The 19,962-nt window shown below is 32.9% G+C and overlaps 1 protein-coding gene across 15 annotated transcripts in view; it reads right to left on the bottom strand.

The window, feature by feature from the left end:
• Positions 1-19,954, bottom strand: part of gish (casein kinase I gish) — a 33,845-nt gene extending 13,891 nt beyond the window's left edge. For 4 of the 15 annotated variants that reach the window (XM_089707234.1, XM_089707247.1, XM_089707246.1 and 1 more), the window contains exons 1-8: positions 19,830-19,952; positions 18,883-19,190; positions 13,738-13,895; positions 7,686-7,796; positions 6,479-6,642; positions 4,756-4,870; positions 2,989-3,108; positions 2,443-2,591 (exon numbers count right to left, since the gene is read on the bottom strand). In XM_089707234.1, the coding sequence (XP_089563360.1) occupies positions 2,443-2,591; positions 2,989-3,108; positions 4,756-4,870; positions 6,479-6,642; positions 7,686-7,796; positions 13,738-13,895; positions 18,883-18,944 (879 nt within the window). In that variant the 5' untranslated portion in view covers positions 18,945-19,190; positions 19,830-19,952. The other 11 variants (XM_089707236.1, XM_089707238.1, XM_089707244.1 and 8 more) reach the window with 11 other exon arrangements.
• Positions 19,955-19,962: the final 8 nt, after the last annotated feature.

Raw genomic sequence — 19,962 nt, 5'->3', positions numbered from 1 at the left:
GATATTTTCACTCATGGTGACGTCAACTATTGCGCTAGATGCTTGATTTTTTTTGTGTGCTAAGCTGAAAGATAGGCCAATTCAGTATGGTAACATTTACTATCGTTAGATCTTCGAATGGAATAAAAAAAAGAATTAAATGCCAAGAAAGATAAAATTACCCAGTATGTTCACAACTTCAAGGGCCCATAAAAAAATAAAATCACATAAAAAATGTTTTCCGTTTGGCTTTTAAAAACTTGCTCTATCTATCAGGTAGCTACCCTGAAAATTTCATTTTATTATTCAGAAGGCTTCAATCGAAAAATTGAAATCTAAATGTGGTAAGTGTAAAAATTTTATTAACATGATGATCATTAAAACCAATACATAGGTGTTAAGTTACCAGAATTTTTTTTAAAATAACCCCGCTGTTGCTCAATGCAAGTGCGACATCACCGTAAAAAGTTGTCTATTAAATGTCTTTATGCCCTTTTATAATTTTAAATGGTTTCTTCTGCTTCTATGAATTTCCGGGCTATTTCGTCCAAATTGTGGCATTCTCTCAAGTAGCCGAGGTCTATTTAGTATCCCCATTGAAACAAATCAATTGGGTTTAGGTCGAGGGACCGTGGAGGCCAGGTTTTAAGGCAAGCGTCACCGGCGCATGCGCAGGCTGCAACGACCAATCCATCTTTCAGGGTATCTTTACCCTTTAGCCTGGCCTGAACGGTCTCCGGACATAAACCATATTGATTTTTTTCCGGGGGATACTACAAAGACGAGAGACTGCTACAATTTGGACGAAATAACCCGGAAATTCATAGTAGCAGAAGAAACCATTAAAAATGATAAAAGGGCATTCAGACATTTAAAAGACAACTTTTTACGGTGATGTCGCACTTGCACTGAGCAACAGCGGGGTCATTTTAAAAAATTCTGGTAATTAAACACCTATTTATTGGTTTTAATGATCATCATGTTAATAAAATTTTTACACTTACCACATTTAGATTTCAATTTTTCGATTGAAGCCTTCTGAATAATAAAATGAAATTTTCAGGGTAGCTACCTGATAGATAGAGCAAGTTTTTAAAAGCCAAACGGAAAACATTTTTTATGTGATTTTATTTTTTTAAGGGCCCTTGAAGTGGTGAACATACCGGGAAATTTTACCTTTCTTGGCATTTCATCCTTTTTTTTATTCCATTCAAAGATCTAACGATAGTAAATATTACCATACTGAATTGGCCTATCTTTCAGCGTAGCACACAAAAAAACATCAAGCATCTTCCGCAATAATTGATGTCACCATGAGTGAAAATATCATCGTACTCGGCGATAGGTGAAAAATTGAAAAAAGAGTCATAACTCCGAAAATACGAAAAATCGCATAACACACATGGGGGTGATTCGGATAGCCCTCTTGGTCCTCTACCTCCCAGCTTCCGTTTATCACTACTTTTTGGGACACCCTGTATTATGTGCATACTTCATAATATGTTCTTTTTGAAGAGAAAACTTCTTTAGCTGCGTTGGGTATAAAATCTTAAACTCGCGTCAGGACACGTGACCTGATCGAAAAAGCGTAAGACGGATATCAAACATGCTCAACGTTTATAATCAAGTTTTCACTTCTGCCGGCACTCCCGGAGTGCAACCCGTCTTTTTTTTATGCTATAGGATAGCAAACGAGCAGACGCGTCGCCTGGTGTTAAGCGATACACGCCGCCCATAAGCATCCACTCCACTGGGAAGTGGATGTGTTGCTGTCCTCAAAGGGATTTGGAAGGAGTTAGGGAGAAGGGGCGAGGATGGGAGGGAATGAGGATAGGAAAGGAGAGGATGGGTAGGGGATGGGAAGGGATGTCGGCCAACCAGTCAATATATGCACATATTGTAATGGATTAGCTTTCCACCCATGTGATGTCTAAACTAAATAGATTATATGCGGAAACTTTTTCGATAACTACGCTATCAATTGGTATAGTGATAATGACTCGGTGCAGTATTTAGTGAATAACTAGTTTTCATCTATGTGCCTAGAGTGTAATTTTTTCACGCGCATCACACGTATATTTTGGATCAAATCAAACATTGTAACATTCGAAAGATACGCTGAAATGAAATAATAAAATACAGAAATAATGCTGTAACATTCATATAATTTTACCCTTTTTTTAACAGTCACTCATTTAACTAGTATTTTTTATTATTGTAATATAATCTGAAGGTAGATTATAAAAATGTGATATCGGTAGTAGTGATAAATGATATAAAAATCGGTGCCGCTAGAGAACGATGCGCAGTCCTCTTATTTAATTATTTATTATTAGCTGTTACTTATGTGTTGTAATATAAGTAGGACAATCAATACATCAAGTAATAATTACAAGATGGATTTATTTATCCCTGAAAATTTCATCACTGGATGAGGAATGGATGTTGTGTAATAATACAAACCTCAATAGGCGTCGCTCGTTTTGTATCACCGATTTTTTGGTATCTTTCTTTGAGAGTATCAGCTTTTAAACCCTGCCAGGGTAAGGAACCACGTAAAAAATACATAAACATATGACCGAGGGCTTCTAGGTCGTCGCGTCTTGATTGTTCTGAAATTATTATAATATGCATTTTATTACATTGGGATAATGACATGATTTTCATTTTAAAATTCATAATAAAATCCCTCAAATGTATAACTTAAAACTATATTGTTTAAATTATTATCATATACTAGCTGCTCCGCGCGGTTTCACCCCCGTGGCTCCACTCCTGTTGGTCGTAGCGTGATGATATATAGCCTATAACCTTCCTCGATAAATGGGCTATCTAACATCGAAATAATTTTTCAAATCGGACCAGTAGTTCCCGAGATTAGCGCGTTCAAACAAACAAACTTTTCAGCTTTATAATATTAGTATAGATAATTTATTCAAATTATTTAACGCTCAAATATGTCTGTTATTTTTTTTACCAATAACTAAGTCAAATAAATGAGTATGTTACCTTTTCCTAAATGTGTATTTATTGACATGTATCTGGCGGTGCCGGTGAGTGACTTGTGCTCCCGGTATGGGATATGTTTGTTTGTCTCTAAGTCTATATATTCTTTGGCCAAACCGAAATCTGAAAATATAAAAGTAACTATTGTTATTTACATTCCGATAAGTTTTGATTTTAAGGTGACTTTTTTCCTATTAGATATTATATTGTATTAAATTATATGGATTATTTGACCACTAAGGTATTACTATACTGTATTGATTCTAGAAATGGTTAAAACTTATAAAAATCGTGAAAAATAACGTTACGGCTGGAGAACCTTTTTTGTAACATCCTTTAAAAATGAATGTTGTCAAGTGCTATTCTATAAAAGTGTTGTATCTAAACTATTAACTAAAACGACACATTTAAACGCGCCCTATTGTTGAAGATTTGTTAAAGATAAATATCATATCTAGGCACTAATCTCGGCATATAACGTTTCGCGACACTTTTACTACTACGGCAGTGCGTATCATTTGCCCTGCTACTTATATTACACATATAAAATACATGTTACGCACAATTTTCAGCGGTTAAGACATTTCAACCGCAGACCTCGCCAATGCACATATAATGTTTCATTTGTATTTAATAGTTTACAATTAAAAACATATTAGCTTATCTGTTGTAAAAAATGATCGTTTTGTATCCGTTTTATATCTCGTAAGTGGTTATAATAGGGCCTGTACAGTTATGATAAAAATGAAATTAATGAAACTGCTACCAAGACGTATATTATTTCTTGATTGTTTGTATTATTATTAGTTTATGCAGATTTTGTTAATACTTAAGGCATATTTTGAAATAGAAAGGATTTACTTATTATGACTTTTACGGCTCATTGAACGAAAATAACACAGCATTGAAATTGAGGAAAATAGGAATAGAATTAAACTTGACCAACCCGGTACTTTTTATTGTCAGCGTCGTTCCTAAATAATTATTAATATATAAATAGAATGACACCTGAGCAACATAATATGGTGTTTTTCAAATTCCCACTAAAGAGCATTAAGCGCCCCATATGATGAATTACATAATAGGCAAGACACACGTTTATTATTCCCTGTTTGATCATGGAAACCATAAAAGCCATTGTATAAATCCTTATACATTTAATTACGCAAGAGGCATGCGTTTTAAATCTAAAGTTAGACACTAACTATTGCAAAGCCCATAACGAGATTACGAAGGTCAGGTTTGCAATCGATATGCGAAAAGTGTTATGTAAAACCTAGGTGCTACCGAATGTTTACTTCAAGTGCAAAAAATAACGCTACAATTTACAGTGAAACTATTGCAGTTTATTTTATGAGGATAGTCGTAAAAAGTATACGCTATAAGCTTATTGAAAATGTACGAGTAAAAATATGAATTTATTAAAGAATTTACGTCGTGCTTCTAATTGCGTTGATATGGAAATGTTAAACATGCTAAGCTCCTTGAATATGGCCGTTATATTCGAAAATAGTTTTCACGTAAATATACTTCATAGACCATGTTAGTAGGGATTAATAATACGTTTATACGGTACGTTCTATTTTGATTTAGAAAGGTTTTTTTGTTTTTGTAAATAATTTATTTTTATGCGAATAAAAAAAACATAATGCAAAGGCAGTGCTTGCAAATTCGTTACTGCTTTAAATGGGAAAGGGATAAGGAAATAACTAACAACGGGAATAAAGCACCAATTAAAATATATGATACCAAAAAACAAAATAAACTCACCAATGATGTGAATGATTTTTTCCCTTTTAGTTGCAGTTCTACCTATTAAAAAATTCTCCGGTTTCACATCGCGATATATTAGATGTCTTGTGTGGACATATTCGATACGATGTAACTGAAATTATAAGAAATAGGTTTAAGGATAAATTATTATAATATAGTTTTCTATCTTAATTAATTCTTTACATGTTTCATAAATAAAATACCAGCAAACTTTATAGGTAACTAGAGGTCCGCCCCGGCTTCGCCCGTGGTACATATTTCGCAATAAAAGGTAGCCTATGTCCTTTCTCGGGTATCAAAATATCTCCATACCAAATTTCATGCATATTGGTTCAGTAGTTTAAGCGTGATTGAGTAACAGACAGACAGACAGAGTTACTTTCGCATTTATAATATTAGTATGGATTGACAAACAGACAGCTACACAGATATAATATTAATGTTGTGTGTTAACAAAATAAAAGAACACAGTTTAATTTTGAACTTATAAAACTTCTTATTATTACGACTACTTAATTATTAGTTAAATGCTATAAGGTGTGGTATGGGAACGATAATCAAAATAATCTGTTATTGTGTTTATGAAACTATAATTACACTCTAATTTCATTTTTCGGTTTGTACAAAAGTGCAATTGTATAATGTTGACCTAACCATAAATAAATAACCAAACGTTATCTCTAAAGAGGACTCACATTCACACATTTGTTTGATTTTCATAAAAGAGGTTTAAACTTCAATATTGCAGATGCAACCGTAAATTTCCCTGATAAGAAGATGCTAACATTGCTTAAATGTGACGATAAAAATATTATCTTTATATTAAAGAGTTATCACAAAGGTGCAAAAATTTGCTTATATGATACTAAAAAGTAATAACAATTAATGTATCTACAAAACTGTTTACTTCGGTCATTTTTATTATGTTGTAGAACAAGGAGTGGGACAAATAAACACGTAAATTTTTTCGCTCATTCTTGTCCTTCTGAACGAACGCGATAATTCCCTTATTTACGGTGTATAATGTGGCAAGAATCATTTAAATAATTATACCCTCAGAGTGTCGAATGCCCCGTAACACTTCTTCATAAATACGGTTTATTATAAATACAACAAAACAGGATAATTGAATATAATTCAGTGTCGACAATAACACTACTTATTTGTGATATCGTGCCATATATTTTTATTGTTTCGTAGTCATTATCATTATATTTTTTTTTATATTTCGATCCATTTATAGGTATAATACTTAGTCATACTTTTCATTCAGAAACGTTTCAAAAATATGATTCTACATAAAACGTTATTTAAAGAACCCATGCGTAATGCATAATGCATTTCCCACAGGGATCCGAGAATCAGCTTAACAACAAGAGCGTTGTCCATTGCACTGAAGGATAAACGTGTATTGAACGTATTAGTACTAATTTGAGTGATTTCAAGTTTGCGATGAGTCGGCCGCGGCGTTACATATTGCACTTGCGTATGAAAAGCAAATTATACTGTATTCAAAATGAAAGTTTCGTAAGAGCGACCTAAATGTGAAGGATCCAAATATTTAGGTGTCACGTAAATGACACTGAGTAAGGACAATTTAACCGGGCATTAATTGACTTGATTGTTTTTTGATTACCGATCCCATCAGGTTAAATTGATTGCAGACAATTTCCATTATTAGTTTGACAGAGAGCATATCTGCTGACGTGAGTCAACTTACCAGCTGCATAGCGATCATCAAGACAGTCTTTAGAGAGAAACGACGGCCGCACAAGTCGAACAGATCTTCGAGCGACGGGCCCAGTAGCTCCATGACCAGCGCATTGTATTTACCGCACGGCCCGAAGTAGTACACCTCCGGGATACCTTCAGCTGTCGAAGGTGCTAAGGGCGCACGGGAAACGGGGCGGGGAGCGGAGGAGACGGTAACGTTTAGTACTCACACGGAGCATTGCTCTCGCTCGCAGTAACGACACAACACAGAAGCCGATTTATTGTGAGAAATGTCGCGAGAGCAATGCTTAAAAAATAAACATACAGAAATAAGGGAAGGAGTGGGCAGACCGCGACAACGCCACGAGCACGGCGGTTGCCCTCGCGATGTAACTATTTAATGTTTATATCGGTTGCGGTGCTGTGTCACGGCTGTGCTACAACCACCTATCTACCGTATCGCTGCAGGCACTTACGAGCTGCATCGCAATCAAAAGGACTGTCTTGAGCCTGAACCTCCGGCCGCAGTGCACGAAGAGGTCCTCTAGAGAGGGCCCTAGCAACTCCATGACCATGGCGTTGTAGCGGCCGCCGCACGTGCCCAAGTAGTACACTTTTGGTATGCCCTCTGAGCAACATTTATTCGTCAATACTCTTTATCGTTTACATTTAAAGGCTCATTCCTATTGGCTTATCTTACTAATTATGTGTAAAGTAGTTTTATAAATTTACTTTATAACTACGAAGCGCATGAAGATTTCATTTGTGTAACAACAATTTGAATTTACATTATATAAAATTTGCGCGTTCTATAAACCATTATTATCATATTAATATATTGCGACAATCTTAAGTCCACATAGGGATCAGCTGCTAACTCCTTGAATGGCTTTGGCGGCGGTGTAGTTGGAGAAAACTGTTTTATCAAGATAAGTGTGTTTATCTATTTCAAAATAACCATATGACGTCACTATTCCTATTAGCTATCGCTCTTTTGTTTATCTAAACTCTCATTTGATAGTTTTGTTTTTTATATCAACGTGATTCAAGACGATAATTAATTTTTATATATACGTGTTTCAATTTAACAAAACTTTAGTTTATAAATAGCTCTACAGAAACCTCTTTCACCGGGCGGCGGCGAAATGAAAAAGAAAAGATAAAAACTATAGAACACGTAACTCCGATAATCAATATGCAGCCAGCGTACTTACCATGAGTTCCTAGTAATTTGTAAAATCGGTACTCTAGATGTAATTGCGGAGCCTTTGACTTCATAGGCTCCATCTTAATCGCTACATGTTCATTGTTGTAGAGATTTTTTCCTGCGGAAGAAAACGATCGTCTTAATGCACGTCCTTGATTTTGATATGTTTTATTAGAGCTCGAGTGAATCAGTGAAAATTTCTCTATCCGCAATTAAGAAAATATTCATATAGTTAATGAGGTTAATAGACGTTTAACCGTAACAATAGAATCGTCTAATATTCTAAAAATAGGTATACATTTTGCCCAATTTCATGGTCAGCGCTGTAAGAGATGTTCTCATTAAGAGTCTTGTTGTTGTTGGGAAAGAATTCGTAAAAATGTATCATCTGATAGAATCAACGTATTTATAAACCAGAGTATCAAAAATGCATCCGGCCCTCGAGTGATCTTACTGAGAGCGATCATTTAAACAATATTATCAGACAAATGAATCACGTAATAAAAATATAGGTAATATAATTATTCCGGTGTTGACATCATAAAAATGCCATACGGCGTTCTAGATAGTGGAACAGATGGCTCGATATTGACGTAGTCTACGATAAATGTCTTAAGAACGTTGTGAACTGTCGCAAATCACAATAACAGAACGTTTGCGCTATTACAAACTACAAAGCTCTCCGGCAAACTTGCAATGTAGATATTCTATAGAGATAGCGGGCCGACGAAACACAATACCCTACTTATACTGTCCGTTACTAAAACGATGAATTAAATACGCAAACCTAAAAATACTCATTCTAAGCTTCATTTTACTGGTAAAACCAAACAAGGGACATTTCACATTGCCAATTGAAATGATATGTTATAATCATTTCAATTTAAATGAAACTGTGAACACATTTATGTGTAGTTTTATCAAATATTGATTTATTTAAGAAGTAGGCTCTAAAATAGGTAATTTCCCTAAGGCATAAGCTATTGAGATATGGAGATACCTACTATCCCTATAGTATCTCCATATCTCAAGCCAATAAAAGGTATTTTATTGTGCTAAAATATACACGATAATAATTGTACAATCTCCGCGTTGTAATATGTAAATGAATTTTGTCGTATTATCTCTCCACGACTTATTTAAAGGATATCGTATCGACCGTACCTATAATAATGTCTCTTAGCATTCAATGTAATCGGATCTCAATGGTTATCTTATCAGCTTTCGAATTAAATAAAACAATAACCGCACATCAAAGAACAAGCTTTAGTTATCATTTTATGTATTACCTTTATACAATAATTAATATTGTATCCTTTAAATCTAAGACTTCCGTTTGAAAACGTTTGTATCTCAAATATGAAAGTATTCTGATGAACACTTCGACCAATTTTAATTATGTTTTCCATGAACTACGAGTTCATATAATCCATCAGATTTGTTTTGCTATCCTCCGAGGCCAATTTCCAATACTGGGAAGTATCTCTATATTTGATTTTATTATTTTTGAAAATATTATAGAAGGATAAAGTAATACTACACTAGCGGATTACGAACGAGATATTAAAAGTTTCCAGATGGATTTTGTTGAGCAAACAAAAAGTTGCGACGTGATAGTAATTGATTAGAAAATAATATGATATCTGTGACGTTTTCGTTTCTATAAGTTATAAAGCTATAATTTTCTACGTTCGATTTCTAAGAAGCGTATGTAAATCACTTTTCCAAGTACACAGCATCGATTTACAACTCGGATGCAATCGAATAGACTTCTTCAAGAAAAAAATCGCTGAAGCGCGATATAGGCATTAGTAAGGTCATTGGCACTGACCGTATTATGCCGCTCTGAGTTGTGACTGTACCAAGACTGCTCCACTTGCGAGGTAATGGGGTCACTTAGGCTGCTACTTAATAGCTCCACTTTTGCATTTTATTGTTAATGAACACGATTTTGTTCAAATTGTTATGTCAACTAACCCCGCGCCATACTGGGCGGTTTTTAGGTAACGTGTGAACATGTTACGTTAGCACGTAATATATTTTAGTGTATAAGGGAAATAATTAATGATTTATAACTTCACTGTAGGCGATTCTTTACGAACTTTGTAAAGAAGTCTTTATCAGGCTATTTTAAGCTGTTAGGAATTCTCCATGTAGAAATGTATTCTCATTAAATTTTAAATAAACTATTTTGTAAATATTAAATGAGACAATACATTGAATTTTAGAATGTAAGTACATAATTTAGATTCAGTTGCTTATGTGTAAAAGCATATTACCGTATGATCCTCATGATTATAATAAACACAAAAATTCCATCTGATTATGAATAATGTTCTTGGAAGCATATGTAAGGCAAAGGAAGTAAAAGCTTCCGTATTATATTATATACCAGTAATGGAATTTCATATTACAGGTAATATCGATGAAAACTAAATAATACACGCGCTTTTAATAGCAAATATGTACGTACAGTCTCAAAGGGATTTGTATAAACGAGAACTTAATGCGTCAATAAAGGGATAACATGAACTTCTATAAAAAAAAATCCGTTCGCTAATCTAACTTGCAGTTACACACGTGTAGAATAAGGCAAAGAAGAAAATGCGTACCTATTTAGGTAGACCTACCATTCGTTTTGATAAATTATTATTGAAGTGAAATTTCTTTAGGCGCCTTGAGAGTAAAATTTCAAAGTCATACCGTCACATCATGGAGGATATAGGTATCTTACAATCTTGCCATAGAAGTTTCACTTCAGACATGTGTGCTCGGCACACACGCTCTTTTTTATTTTGGTTGAAGCTTAGGAGACGTAAAAATATATTACAATAAAATCTAATGTGAGCAGGGATTTATTTAAAGGTAAAAGCGTGACGTGTTTTAAACAAACTAGTAACAATGATGTAAACTAAAAAACATCGAATGGATCAACAACAATTATTAGTGGCAGACGTGTTAAAAGAAGAGTGTGGTTCGGGGAACCTTGTGTGTGGAGTACAAAGCGAGGAGAAATGAAACTGCTACACAAGACACTAAACATTTATAAAATGCCAGCAAAGCCGAAACGTCTCCGAAAGATTAGGGCTAAAAATCATCAAAAAGGTATGTGGATATCTGTTATAATAATATGTACTGTCAAAATAATGTTATGAAAGTTAATTAGAAGGTTTTGAGGTGAGAAACTTATATAAATTTAGTTTCCAGCATAATCGTAAAGCATAGAATATTTGAATTAGTTTACTCTCAGAAAACATTTGTATAATGTTTTCATTCATAAAATCTATTGAATGCTGAATATTAAATCGTACGACGATCAATACGAAAGACGCAAAAGCCATTAAAATAGCACTAGTATTGATTGATTTGTATTCATTGTTATTCTTATGATACAAAGTATCTACGGATTAAGTTTAAATAAAAGACATACAACTGTTGAGCAGTGATTAAGTTTCTATTCAGATGGTGCGTAGGTGCAGATTGCAGAACATAGAAACCAAATAGCTGCTCCTGTGAGCTGTAAATAATATCAATTGAAATTAAAGAGACATCCAATCAAACTCGTTGCGTTTGCAGTTAGTTATACACAATAACGCATATTATTAAACATCTGACGCAACCGTATTAAAGAGCATGAGATGCGATAAAAACTACGAGGCAAAACTTGATCTCTGCTATCAATTTACAATCGACTTTGAAAGGTTTTTCATTCATCCGATAACGGAATGTCAAGTATCATTTAACCTTCTGCACCTAAGTTAAATAGGACTCATACGAAATTTCAGAATAACCAAAATCTATGGGCAAAATATAGAGCCTATTCATCGAAGCCAGAACAAAATAGTATGTATTTGTAATGCATTCACATAAATTATTCTCCTGCCTGTTATTTGTCGAACACAACGTTGTAACGAGTATTTTCAACGAAACTGTCGTGTTCGAGACCAGAGCACTAGACAATCATGGACACTACTTAACGCCCACGCAAAATTGATTTGGCTTCGGTTTTCTTCGTCACACCGTAAAACTATTAAAGCGGGACGATAATCTAATTTTGTGCGAACGATACGATATCAGTGTAATTATAATCGGGAGGTAAATCATCTGAAACTATCGGATCGTACGTGTCCTCGTTTATGTCAATTCTATTGACGCGGAATCAACCCAATCGCAGCCATACAAGCTGTCGTCGGTGAAATGAAACCTTACTGCTAATATTATAGGGCTAAATAACGCAAAGTCGCCTCAAATTTTGCCCTGTTGTCAACAAACAATGTTCTATAAATACGAGACTGAAATGTCGGAGACAGCTGAGATACGCATTACACAAGTAATAAAGAAGACAAATACAATAAACCAATTATTATTTAATTGAATTGGCCCACGCTTAAAGTAGCTAACAGAACATTTTGTTCAATAAAATACGAATATCCCTTAATTGAACTCATTTCGTCCTACTTTTTAATAATGTAATAAAGCGCAAATTTAATACTCCATTGATTCGAGTTTATAATATTGCAAAGAAAAAAAATTCAAACTAGATTATAAATAGTCCTGAGTTAAATGTACAAAACATAATTTGTTGGCGAAACGTAATGATTGTTTTGAATAGTTATTTAAAAAAATCTGCGTTAGATATCCACCAACCTCATAACGCTTCTAAGCAAAGAGATTGACCTACCCGTTTTCATTGTCTAACTAATTTTCAACCTTGTGGCAAAGGCTACCCAACGGTCGGTGTCAATTCAAAGAAAACGACAAACGTACAAACGACCAACAATGATTCATAAGTCATAACTCTTAATAATTACGAGTTCTATGTAAAAGCAAAGCTACTTTTACTTGCTATAAATTGTAAATGTCATTTAGTTTTACACGTATTTGCATTAGTTCTATTGTAAAGAAGCGATTTAATTTCCCATAGTAAAGTCTTCATCTGCTAAGACAATGTTTGCGTTTGCTTAGCAGCGAGAAGTATAGCGAAGTTTCTATGCGAGAACTTTCATTTACATCATGCTCCATTAAATTATATAGCATAACATAATACATGAATAGAAAAAGTTTAGACACTCTTCAGTACTATTCTCCCTGTTTTTCAATTCCCTGTTTTTTGAATTCTTCCACACCATTACCGGCTTAGTGAAATTTCCAATTTGTTTAATGTATATTTAATTAACTGATGTGGCGTCAAATAAAAAATATAGTAGCAGAATGTGTCGAGTGCGTTAAGAGTTAAGACCGGTAGAGCAATGGAACCTGTGTGGCAACTTTGCACATCAGCTGTCTAAGAGCGCTATCAGTGCATTGACAAGGTATGCACGATATATCCGATACAGAGAATATATTCTAAGGAAAACATTAGGTTTCAGCTGATTGAACGTAGACACGCCGAAACGATCCGACTGCATAACACTTGGCAAACGTAACCAATAATAAATAATTATGTAGATTATACAAGTTTCCAAATGCATACCCGGCTTATCTGTTAAGTTTATTTATATGCAAGTAGGTATACTACATATGTATTGATAATAACTAGTTAAATGTATGTATTCCAAACTAGTATTATTCATAGTGATTCCCCGTTATCGTTAAAATCTGTTAATTCCTCATTATTAATTACATACAATTTTCATTAGAAGATAATAAAAGATAAAGTTATATTTGTCGAAATGAGGGAAATTTTCTCAGTACAATTTTGTAGTACGCGTACTGTATTAAGCGAGAGAACGCCTGTTGCGAGAATTTTCGTTTGCACTCGTGCGACTCCTTGATAACAGACCGAAATATATTGTAGCCTGTAGGGTCACGATTTTATCTAGGGCAATTGGGGGCAATCTATAAGATTGCCACGACCGAATACAGCACGGTGTCTTTATGGCATTCCCTTGATAAATGTTAGCAGTTTATTTTAGTGTTTGATAAGATAGATGCTTCTTGAGGTTCCTAGACGTGTGTGAATGTACTACGCATTTAGTTACAACATCCCTAATTCTAACCCAACAAAATGGTTTGAGAACATTCTTGTAGCAAGACAACATTGACTCTAAAATGCTCACCAAGCCTAAGTTCGCCGAAATTGCCGCATCCAATCTTCTTGCCGACGCGGAAGTTGGGCCCGACCATAAGGACGCCGGAGGACGACGTGACGGAGTGCCGCGACGTGTGCATCGCGCTGCTTCCGCCCCCGCCGCGTCCACCCACCGCGCCGGTTGCGCTGCAAACGTGTGAACCAACCCTTAAACACTGACGACTTGGTATTCATGGTGAACATTTGTTGAGCAACAGTTCATCAACAATGTTGTGATCAACAAAAATAAAAACTTGATTTAATCGTGGATCTTCGAGCAAGATCTTTTCAACATGCATTATCAAATCTGCAATACACAGCACAGCAAGCCCTCAACATGTTAATTCAACTTTGTTGCAAATAAATGTTTATCATGAATACCAGGCTCAATGCTTATACTAACACAAATGTGAAATGTAAAAATCTATGAATTGCTGTTATTTATGGTAAATGATACATGTATGTTTCAGCTAAGCAGCTTAATCAGTCATTTCAAGAAGAGCCTAGTCAGTAGTGACTTTCTTAAAAGGCTCCCTTTAATTAATAGATGAATGAAATCCAGTAATTTATCAAGCTATTAATACTTGAACATTAAAATTTAGAACTAACAACTCACCTATTTGCTGGTGAAAACAATATCTTATGTATTGTACTAACTTGATATTAAATGTTAAGAGTGAATATTATTATGGCTTCAATATTATTATATTTTGTCATATTTTGTATGTGCTTAATGCAAAAATTATTCAATGAAACAGGATGAATAATGTAAATATTATAGAGGTGAACAACTGCTGAAATTTAAATTTTACTGAAAATGTTGTTGAAAACTAGATAAAATTTACTTTAATTAATTTTTGTTCTACATTTATTACTAATTTATGAAGAGTCTAAGCATGATGATTGCAATAAATGTTAAAAGGTCTTATTTATTAGAGCCTAGGAGTTTAATAAAATGACTGATTAAGCTAGTTGGCTGCAACATTTAATATCATTTTGAAGAACAGACCTGCAACAATGTGGCTATGTTTGTTTACTTAAATTAGAATTATTGTAACTAAACAAAATAGCATAGTGCTTGCAATTTATTGATTGAGTTAAAACACTGGGCAGTGTTATGTATACAAATTCCTGTATTTATGAAGTGTTTCAATCTACTATTTGAAGTTGTGTCTGGTTGGTAGATAAAATTGGATTTATATAAAAATATATGGAAGATATTATGTAATGGATTGCTGATTTCTTTGAATCAATTTGATACTGTTTTAATTCAATACGAAATGAATGAATTAAACAATTTATTTTTTATTTTTACTATTAATTTTCTCAGTTAGTATAACATAATGCACAACAAAAATCTTTACTCAAATGTATTTGGTGCAAAGAGTGTGTTATTAATATTATTATCATATTTAATAAAATTCCCATACCCATAAGCCATAAGCCGTCCACCTCCAACCATATGATTTACAGTTTTTTTATTCCAACGTTTAGAATTTCACAACAATACATTTGTAATGTTATGTCTCACACTTGTTCACATCACAACAAATAAATAAATTAACACATCATGTCACTGTTACAGTAGAAACTACACTTATATCAGATTGATCATGCTTCATGACACTGGTGATTGCTGAATATTATCAAATCCATGTGATAAAGTGAGGAGTGATTCTAGTATAATAATACCAAATAAAATGTTTGTGGTGTGTTTATTTTTATAGTATACGATGGCATGTTATATTTTATTTATAGCATTTCCTTGATACAAGTTGCCAGCATTACTACTTTTGACATTGTGTAATATTTATTGATGTTTTGCATTGGTGCTTCTGTAAATGAAACTAGTATTCTAGTGTACATAATAACTATATTAAATTTAATTGTAATAGTGTAAAATGGAATTGTTGATTATGTATGTAAGTGTTTTTATTTATCTCTTTACATTCATTATATAAAAGTAACTAGGAGGTAAGGAGGAAAAGAGACTTTCATTTTTGATAAAGCAAGTTAGACTGACTTCAATATTAATAGTGAAGTATTTAGGTACTGGATAGATATAAAAATATTATAGTTCTAGATAGCAACAGGATTGGATTTATTATTATTACTGCTGCTTAATTAAGGCCTAATTTAATAAAAAATAAATTTCAAATACAATTTTTTCAATCAATACATAATTCAATTATATTATAGAGGTTAACATAGTGACAGCATGGACTTGATGGATAGTACCTTGTAAATTGCTGCCTGTCAATAGGTCATTGACTTTTTCAAGGCTAGCCTTAGTAGAGGTCCCAAATAGCATTTTGAATTTGTGATGCATATAATAAACATGTATAAATTATTTTTTATTTGATGATATCATCACATGTTTTAGTTTCCTCATTGAAAATACATTGATAAAAATTTCAATTATACATGTATTTCATTAAACTTTATTATTATAATTACTGAAACAGTAAACACTAATGTTAATTTATCATGCTGTAGATTTAAATATTTTCCTAATAAACAAACAGTTCTGAGATTAAATTCAGTAGGTATCAAGGTATATTCTTATCTTTCTTTAGTGACTAAGTAAACCATTATCAAATAAGTAATAAATGAATTCAACATAACCTAGGTATGCTGTTCGAGTAAAGGTTTATTGATTAACTAGAAATTAATAGATCTTAGAGAACCGGTGTGGTTATATTCAAGTAATTGTACAGTTTATAGGTACCTAATCTAGACTAGATAATAATTATTTGGAATTATAAATAACAACATATTTCATGGCCATAATAATTTATAATCATATTTGAGAAAATATATCCTTTATTTTTTAATTAAAAAATTAATTAATGCTGCCTATATCTTTATATATTTTGTAGTCATTTTAAAAAGTATATTTTTTAATTACACAATTATGTGAATTTAGTATAAAACAATCACAAAATAATGTACACTTCAGTATAGCTCAGTGTACACTGACTGCAGTGAATCATACCAACCATTATTGGCATTGAGTCTAAAAGTGAAAGTTTTAGTTGCACCGCATGCAACCACTACAAGTCCACAATAATATGCTCAATAAGACCTAAAATTTCAAAAATGTGTATCAATAAATTATTGCTGTCTGCATAGTTTATTATTTTTATATATATATGACAATTTATCTATTCATAGATCCGGCAATGCCTAAAGTTTTCAGACTAACCATTGTGTTTTCTAAATTTGTATTGAAACTGATTTGACCAATTGATTGAACATAAACATTTATGTATCAAATTAATAATTTGCAATTTAAAAACGATGAAGTTTAATCATTCAAGTCTAAAGTTATACAACTTAGTTAATATACTTACAATTTTCTATGCATCACAAGTATTTATGCTAATAGGCAGTCTGTCACTATTCTCAATTATAAAATACATATTTGTTAGCTTCTCAACAAATCACTATACTGAATCACTTGTAAAAACCACTCAAAATAGCATGACCAACTGGATGTTTTTCGAAATTTCTCTCAAAATCACACCACTAACAATAAGGGCCATTTTTCTTGTATTGTTTGAGCACAAATTTTGCAATTTCATTAAAACAAACTATTATATCATTTTGTTTCTACAGTAAGTTTATATTTATCACAATTTGAGTTGTATTGTAGATAAGCAAGTGATGTTTTTATTAAGAAGTGTTATCAAGAGTATTGTATGAGGCAGAAAGATGTTTACATATTGTGATTCACTAGTTTAATATTATTGGTTGAATCAATCTGTGTTGCTAGATGTGAAAACAATGTCTAATACAGATTATTCATTAAAGATTTTGTCTTGATGCAAAGGATAAAGGTAAATGAACTCATAAATAAATCAACTTGCTCTTTATAAATGGGAATTTAAATATTCCTAACAATAATTGGGTCTATATTTAAACAAAATAGAAACCTTTTTCAATTATTTCATAAAAATCAATAACAATAACAAATGGTGAGTAGGTATTATAGTATTGATACTTTGATGTTTTATAAGAGGTTATACAAATGAACAGAAAACTAATCGGACAAGTCAATCCACTTCTTCAATATGGTAATAGTGAATATGAAAATCAAGAAATAATAAGTGGTAATAATTTGTAACAGGAGCAGTTTATTTCAAAATGTTTATTGAAATTACAGCCATATGTCTTTATTAATTAAAATAGTGAGTAAGTTGATTTAATTACATGTCCAAACATAAAATATGTCTATCAGCTACAAATATTTACTTTATAAGAAAATATGATCAGCTACAGATGTACTATGAGATGGTTTAATTTTGATCAAATATCAATGCTTATAATAAATATGTGAATTCAACAGAAGTTCATTGACTGCAAAATCCACAAAAGCAAGGCAGTTAAGTTACAAGTTTGCTTCCTGCTCAACCTAGACCAGAAAAACTTAAGGTGTACGGCTTGAAATATTGAACCAGCTTTATTCTTGTAATGAATTTAATGCAATGAGACATTTTGAGACAATTATTCTAAAAAGAAAGAGGAATGCAAGGTGGAATTCAAATATTTTTCCACAATGTAGATTCCTAAATGCATATTTCACTCTAAAAACATTTAAATTTTCAATCCCCACAGGGATAAATTAAATATTCATTGTTAACTTCAAAAAGTTAAGACCTAAGGCTTAAATCAGGAATATAGAAAATCCATGCTAAGGAACCAATATGGTATGCACGAAATCACTGCAGACATATTACATCAAATTATCTCTAAAAGCTGAATATTTATCATTTATCTATATTGTACACTTTACTAGTCAAAGACATTATTAAATACAACACTTGATAAAAATACAATCAATGATAAAACTTCTTAAGTATGGATAAAATGACTAATGTATAATGGAAGGAAAATAAATTAAACTAGATCCGCCCATTTCTATCTTGAGATTATTTAATTAATAAAACAAGAGCAAATTTACAATTCAGGATGAAACACATTCAAACAAACTGTACATTAGCAAGTTTTTAAAGCAAATTATAACAACTATCTGCACCGCCACTTAGCTAAATAGTGACCAGCGGTTACCTGCAAGTGATGATATTGAACATAAATCGGTATCTATCAAATGTATTCTAAAAGGTAGACTTACGTGGAAGTTCTCTTGTCGTCACTCTGACGTTCTTTATCCTTATTGCCGTCACGTTTATTCATAATATAAGTAGCTCTGTGTGTCTATATCCGACACGCCAGATGACTCCTGGTGCCCACAGTCAAACGGGCCCTCACCACGCCGCAGTCCATTTCACCACGACTAGTAACTATCGCACTGCAATCTCGCCATAACATACACTACACCAATCCACGCCTCAATATTTTAACTATTACTATTTTTTTTCTTCCTTTTCAACACTATAATCACTACACTGTAGAATTTATCTCAAAATCATTTTCGTCACACTGTAACCGCAAAAATGTTTCGGCGACTCGCGAATGGTCTAATATAACGGGAATGTCTACTATTAACGATCGCATATGAGTAATGTCCTAACCGATGGCTTTGATTTAATTAAATTTTGTATTACTATAAACGATTATAGGTCGCTGTGCCAATGTTATGCTCATTGAAGAGTAACAACAAGCTATGTAGGTGGTAACTGGTAGAACTTTTACCACGACGGATGGTAGATTTCATAAACGCGTATCGAATTTTTTTCCAATTATTCACAATCATCAATAGTAGACATGAAAACGACAACGGAAAAACCTAACAATTGACAACACCTTTTCAATGCTGGAAGTCAACCCAAATAAATTTCGTCGGTACAAAACAATTTTTATACAGACTTATCGGGACGGCTTCGTTACATTGAATACCACAACACGTTACACAATGAAAATAACTTGAAAAGAACCGTACGCAATTTTTGATTAGCTTCACAACGTCGCCGAAACATCAAATGGACATTTGTCCCGATAAAAAGTTTAGGTTTTGTAATGGCCACCAATGGTTCACTGAAGTCACTTTTACATATAAATCAAAAGAATTGACTTTATAAATTTTAAAAAAGAAAATTATTCAGTTTGATAATAATATACCTATATAAATACAATCTAATGACAAAATTTCATAGTTAAAAAATATTAGTTCAAAGATTATTTCACTGAAATATCGCCATTCGGCGCATGCGCAAACTTGTAGCAAGTAGAGACAGTGTTGCTAGAACTAAAA

This window comes from Colias philodice, chromosome 19, assembly GCF_061535455.1.
Source record: "Colias philodice isolate Cphi_HAF_F1 chromosome 19, ilColPhil1 Martin Lab GWU primary, whole genome shotgun sequence".
Taxonomy (NCBI): Eukaryota; Metazoa; Arthropoda; class Insecta; order Lepidoptera; family Pieridae; genus Colias; species Colias philodice.
The sequence above is the reverse complement of the archived record's forward strand: the minus strand, read 5'-3'. Positions and strand labels throughout refer to the sequence as shown.